At 33.2% G+C, this 7,264-nt stretch overlaps 1 protein-coding gene across 1 annotated transcript; it reads right to left on the reverse strand.

Annotated features, from left to right (window-relative positions):
* Positions 1-552: 552 nt before the first annotated feature.
* LOTGIDRAFT_107599 (hypothetical protein) lies at positions 553-6,858 on the reverse strand (the record flags this gene model as incomplete). The annotated part of the gene is made up of 8 exons (XM_009065672.1): positions 553-730; positions 1,507-1,641; positions 2,426-2,527; positions 3,648-3,740; positions 4,421-4,518; positions 5,545-5,674; positions 6,194-6,258; positions 6,763-6,858. Coding segments are annotated over 8 exons (897 nt in total), but the record flags the coding sequence as incomplete, so codon positions are not given.
* Between the last annotated feature and the right edge of the window lie 406 nt (positions 6,859-7,264).

Genomic DNA, 7,264 nt, shown 5'->3' on the forward strand with positions numbered 1-7,264 from the left:
TTAGCTATAAACGCTCAAAGGATCGATTCTTGCCAGATTTGGACAAAAATGGTAATATTATTCAGTATCGCCCCAAAAGTGAATAACTGAAGGTTGAATATTTCATACTGTTGATGGTTACTGTTACTGCCAATTATTTTTATTCAAAATCAAAGCTGCCAGTGGTCTTATATCTCATTGCCAGGTAAGCTATCTTTAATTTAGATATCAAATTTCTTTTTAAATTTCCCACTGTACCTTTAGAACTTCGACAATACATTTCTTGTGCTAATTTTGTGTATTAAGGTCAGCTTATAGCGATTCCAATGAAGTCAACTTTTAGTGAAAACTTTTAGTGAGAATATGATGGGTTATCAAATCTAAGTAATTTCTATCGACACCCACTCACCTAGTACTTAAGTGGCTTTGTTGCCTCCAGTCATAAGATGATCTTAGATAGTAATGATGTCTATAATAAGCTTCTATATGTAAGAAAAAGCCATCATTTGAATTTTTCATAAGGCTATGAACCCACGATTTATGCGACATTTGTAAAAATAGGTCTTATAATGTTTAAAAATAACAGACAAATTTTATTTCCAAACGCTTTTGAAAGTGATAATTAGTTAGGCCAATAGATAAACGCACTGTTGATATTACCTCTAACGATTTTTCTATTTTATTTACAATGGTTGAAAATGATGGTCGATCTTCAGGCGCGGTTGTCCAGCACTCACTCATGATATGATATCTGAAAAATAATAATATTTAAACGAGAGTGTATCCGTTTTGAAATTTGGCAATTACCTGTTTCGAATCTAAAATGCACAGAACCATTACTGTTTGTTAAGTTTCCTCGCTTTATATATTAACTTCCTAAGGCAGCCGATCAGACTTTTTTCGAAACACCTGATGGTACTTCTCTTTGGAGGAGTCCACTACTACACATCTTCTACTCTCGATTTTGCAATACTTTGAACGAGATTGTGATTAACGGAATTGTCTTGCTTGTACGGATTTTTTATTATGCCATTCCTAGTGATAATCTTTAATACTAATAAAAATAAAAGTGAAATTGCTCCAGAGAAATCGTACAACAACCACCCACCTATTTTAAATGTTTGTCGGTCATTAGCCGATTATTATATGTGGAATGAAATATCAGCATCGTTATAATAGCCGTAGAAGAACTAGCTGAAGGCAATCAGACGGTATATTCTCTATTGTAATGACCAGGGATTTTGAACCTTTTTCTTTCTATTGCCCTTTTCAGGCTCCTTGATTGATTTCATTACCGCCATCCTTCCGTACTATTCCGTAATCTTGTTATGTTCCCCTGCAATCCTTTTCCATGTCGGACAGAAAAGAACGACAAAATATCCCACTTTTGGATTGAAAAACGCTGGTTAACGGTATCAAGAGGGTAGAATTGAGACATAAAACTTTTTTTTTGCATAAAGTTACGAAAGGAAAAGTTAAAAGTTGATGGTACTTGCCGATTTCATTGATTCAGTAAAGTTTACTTACATAGATATGGGACAACCTTCAGGAGAACTTAATCTTCCACCAATGGTCACAGTCTGCATTACTTCTTCGTTTGTGCATCCCGGATAAGGCATATGACCAAGAGAAAATATCTCCCACAGTAGAATACCATACGACCTAAATTTGCAATCGTATTAGTATTAACTGCGTTTACAGGCAAATATAATCTGCTAGGTACAATAATCACTTACAAGGCAAAGATATTGGAAGAGATTGGCGACAACAAAGACTTTAATATATGCAAAAATAATTGTGCACACCTTTGCTTCAGGTTCACAAAACATTCCTAATGCTCAGCTGAGTATTCAATCAAATTCATAATGCCCTTCGAATCAAAAAAGGAAAAATTAGTAGATTTATGCGATAATGTCAGAAACATTATGCCCTAAGGAATAGATTGATATACTTTTTTCTTTACAGTTATGCACCTGTAATAACTGCTTTAAATTTGAGTAAAATCTCAGGTCAGTATGAAAAAAAGGCCTCTGGCCCCGGGGCCAGGTAAAAGTAAAAATATCAACGCGAGCAGTACATATAAATTTAGGTAAGTTAAATAGATATTAATACATTAATTGTAAAGTTATAATAACTATTTATGCTACATAAAAACCTAGTGAACTGTTTGTCCTTATGAAATGACTCATCTGCAGATGTGCAGAAATGTCTTTCGACGACCAAAGTCATACGTCAATCATTGTCAGAAATGTCTTAATGACCTGTTAATGGTGTTTTCTCCATTTCAATGTAAATGTTATAAGAATTGTACTTTATATAATACAGCATTATCATGTTTATTGACTTAAAATCAGATTTGGTTGTGTAGAATTAGAATAAATGCCTGCAATTTTCATCTTTAACACAAATGACTTCTGTTAAATAATACAATTATGCATTTAATTACCATATATCTGTTTTGGCTGTAAATATTCCATCTAAAAAGGCTTCAGGCGGCATCCATTTCACCGGTAATAATGCTTTTCCTGTCTTTTTATAATAATCAGATCTAGAAAAAAATACTTAAATGCTGTAAAACAAAATGATTACATGTCCCCAAAGAAATGGAAATGAAAAGTGAAATGAAAATAATTGACTAGGTCAAAACAACTTTTAAGCACCATTATAAAAAATACCAGTTACAAAATAAATAATATACAATTACTGTGTATGAGTGTAATTCGTAGTTTGACATTAACAGACACTGACAGTATTTCTGATATTTCCAGCAACATGATGACATGATACCATGTTGTCGAAAAAGAAAGTTGTCAAGTGTACAGTATGACCATATTTGCTAACTTGTTGTCAAAATGTTGTTAAAATAAATACAAAATCAATTGAAAACGATGTTGCCGAGATTTATTCCATCAAAAAAGGACTATAAATCCATGATCTATCTATGATATATCTACGATTAATGTGATGTAAACAAAAATGTAAGCCACCAGCAGGGAATGGTAAAATTGTGCCTAACATGATATCGACCTCTTGTGATTGTGTTCAATACTTAAAAGCTCATCGTTGAATACATATCTCAATCTGCCAATACAGGTTGTTACCTCGTTTGATACAATACGAGTAGCATATTCGGGCTGCACCAGTCTAGAAGGCCTGGATCGGCAAATATATTTTCCTTTAGTCATGAATAAAGAAATATGGCGAAAATCTAGAAGATGAAAGCATACTGCATAACTTAGCCTGTCATTAAGAGCTCAATCAGGTATCGAAACATAGAACAGAAGCTTCATGTTTTTCTTTTCAACAATAGACAAATGTAAAACTAATATATTGTTATTTCGGGTACTAGGAATCTTATCGTTTGGGATGGGAATTGGTATGATTGTATCATTTTAAACATTGTCCTATATCATAAATGAAAGGAACCTATTGGATTTCTTTTGGGAAATACAAACGTAGCGATATTGGCTTATATTTGAATAATGTTCAAGTCTAATTTGATTTTAGTCGGATAATTATTGATAATTATCTCTTAAAACAGAATTTGTATTTTTAAGAGTTTGTGAAGCTTTTTGTACTATCTATTTCAAATACGATTGCTAAAGGCTTTCTGATAGTTTAATGTCAGTTGTCCAAAAGACCAAAAAATTATATAGTATTATACAGACCTGTAAATATCGCGTGACATACCAAAATCTGCTATCTTGGCTCTGCGTGAAGGTCCCTTTGTTGTTAACAAGCAATTTCTTGCTGCAATATCTCTATAATAGAAAATACAATTAACTGATCATCCCAGAATAGCAATTTGCTTGTAAATTGGCAAATGACATAATATATCACTTTGGCCTCAAAGGGAATGTTATATAATGTGAAGGTTTATATAGGTCTTATATTATTTGTATACATTTCTTTAATCAATTCTCTAATCAAATTTGAAAACACGTCCTGCTCTTGACTTCACAGGATCAAACTTTTAACCCAAATGCTATCAGTCACGTGAAAGTCACACGACCGGTTCAGTTGAGCGAACATATGTGTACGGATGCACAGTCTGTAGTAAGACCATTCTGCTGAAAGAATCGGCACGCGAGACAATTGGCGGAGATGATGATCCTCCCGATCGGCGGCTTTATATTTAAATATTTACATAGTCTGATGATAGAGTCCACTCTCGGCTATCCACACCCGATTTCAGAAGGAAACTCAGAGGCTTCGTCTATGTTTACGTAAATTAACATTTAGGCCACTATATCTGTTAGTCGTAGTGACCGAGTGGAGTAATGCTGTCTTTAAGCAAATTTTCTCCTTCAGAGAATTTCGATTGCATTGATTCTAAAATCTAAACCAGTGGACAATTCACTCCATAAAATGCCATTATCCAACCACCTGTTAAATAGTGAATACAAAAAAATTCTTTTCTTATGGCAAATGGTGTCTTTACCTGTGTATAAAGTGTTTTTCTTCCAAATGTTGACAAGCGCAAGCAACATCATGACACAACCGTAATAAATCTAGGATTTTTAAACCTGGACTTCGGGACTGAAAATAAGAAATATAACCACTAAAATAAATTCCAAAGAAAGGAGAACAGATGCTTATGTTGATTATCGATTCCAAGCGATTGTTCCTATTGCTCAAATATTTTCAACTTGTGAATTAAATAGGTCTAAAAAAAAATAGTACTACCCTTTTGTCAAGTAGACCAAGAATCAAAGGGGGCCGATATTTTTTACGAACAAAAAATTATTAGTGAAATTTAGTGAAAGTAATCAGAAAATGGTCTGGAACATCGTTATGTTGTATTTTAGTAGATAAAAGGTTAAAATCGTGCAGGTACAAAAGTGAAGTAGCGCCGTCCTTTATAAGTCATATTATGATGTCTCCAAAGAATTTGAAAAACTGATTCTAGTGAATATTATAAACGAATATTGAGAATGTACATAATTTAGTCTGGTTTATAATTGGGTACCGTAGTTTCTTTGTAATTCTGTGTATCACACTATGAGCTTCTAAATGAGATGGTACATTCACGAGGGCGAGCCGTGTGACGTTAATGTTTGAACTAGAATACCTCTAAATCGATTAGAATTCTGTTTATGGCCGACAAATCTACGTTAATTGTCTGACAAAATTGCTTTATTTGGATACAAAATCACAACGACATATTGTTGAAATGAGTTAAGTTCACAGAGTACATTCAACAAACACTATTTTAACTAATGAAACATATTCCACTAGTCCTAAATCGTAACGATGGCGTGCGTAGCGCCCCTGTGTTGCGTATTAATTGATCGTCTGCGTTCGCAGATTAGTTACATCAGTTGCAATCGAACTTTAATGTCTATCTTTTATTCTCAACCATACGCAACTGGTGATCGCTATGATTTGAGCGCAACTATAGAGGTAACTGATTGCTGATTTCGGTTGTGTTCGACGCGTATACATGTATATACATGCTCAACTCATAAGTTTCAACATACGTATTTGTTAGAAGGCCCCTACTACTGGATTATAGAATAATATGGGCCTATCTGGGCATGGATCAATGAAGGATAGAGAGCTTACTGGAGTTGGTCTGGATTCTCTCAGGAACATTTTCAGATCACCACCATCCAATAGTTCCAAAACGATGTACCGAGGAGTTTTATCAAAGCAAACCCCGATTAATTTTACAATATTCGGATGGTTAAATTTGCTGAAATGAAAAGCCAAACCCTATTATATCTATTATTTTAGAAATTTAAAATGTTTTTGGTGTTTTGTGTATCGGGTAAATGGTTAATAATTGCAAAATTGACGTCAGTAAAATGGAGTCTGGTCAAGATGTTCTGATATTAAAGGAAACACAGACGTCGATCGGAAATCGGCCGACATAAATAATTATAAAAAATGAATGTACTTTCTGCACTGATGTCAAACAAACCTTGAATCTTGATATTTATCGTAAATGTTTCTTTGCTTCTTTTATTTTGATCGTAAGACTATATCTCTTAAGGGGGCCTCACAACATAGCAATCATCAGTTGCATAGAATAGTGATCGGTATTCATGACCACTTTTACTATTAGCAACCATACGCAACTGCTAATCGCTATGATGTGAAGGTACATGTAGCAATTATTATGGCTTTATGTAACATGCAATTCATTGTTACAGTTAAATCCGGTGATTTCATTGATAGCTATTTTTTGTATTATTGCGTACACATGTCATACCTGAGTATTACAGCTTCCGTTATAAAATCTATTTCAGTTTGTTCTGTACATAAGGTCGGTAATGTCTGTAATATATGAAAAAAAACATCTTATTCTCAAAGACAAGTACTTGAATAAAGTGTTACATTTCAATGTATATTTTGAAATATTTATATCATAATCTAAGTGAAGAGCGGGATATATCGCTGGATCAGAGCAAAAATGTCATAAGTGACTAAATTTGCGAATTTTAGTTTTAACAATGCAAATGATGGAAAGAAAAACAAAATCGACTCTATTATTCTTCTCAATATAGAAAGTAACAAAACAAATATGTCTTTACAATATTAACCGAGATATTTTTATTCACTTATTCACAAATCCTGTGTTTTTTTTTACTTCATTTATTCTTTTTTTCTTTTTTTGTGCGCTGGCTCGCATCTATAACTTTTTCAGATTCATTCAACCACATTGGAATTGTTCTACGGAGTCTGTATGTTAAAGATCATGTAATGAAATAGCAATGTATAATGATAGAGTATTAAAAAAGTCTTTGGGTATATGATTAAGGATTATAGACGTATAATCACCTTAACAGCCACTTTGAGATCTTCTGTAAGATGAGCAACACTCGCTAAAAATCCTTGATATACTTCACCAAATGCACCATGACCCAATAACCTTAAATATATAGTAATATGAATCAGTGCAAAGAGAGGAACACATAAAATTGGTTTTGTATTCCCTCGGGATATGGGTATTAATCCTTTGATTCAATCCTTTTAGATGTTGACTTACTCTTTATAAAGTAAACTGAGACGTTGTTTCAAGCTTACAGGCATTCCCAATACAGAACATAATTCTTAGAAAGGTTATCAATTGCGTGAATAAGTATACTTTATTTCAGGAAATAAAGAAATAATGACTCCAAGTATAGAAGAAGGTTTTAAATAAATGAACACGATTTCATGTTATACATGTAATAGTCCTTTGTAAAATTTAAATTCCAGTCATCATCAGGTAGAAAAGTTAGTGTTGTAATAAAACAATAAAACCTTGTAAACCACGGTGTGGCATATCTCACCATAAGGC

Source organism: Lottia gigantea (genome assembly GCF_000327385.1).
Source record: "Lottia gigantea unplaced genomic scaffold LOTGIsca_7, whole genome shotgun sequence".
NCBI lineage: Eukaryota > Metazoa > Mollusca > Gastropoda > Lottiidae > Lottia > Lottia gigantea.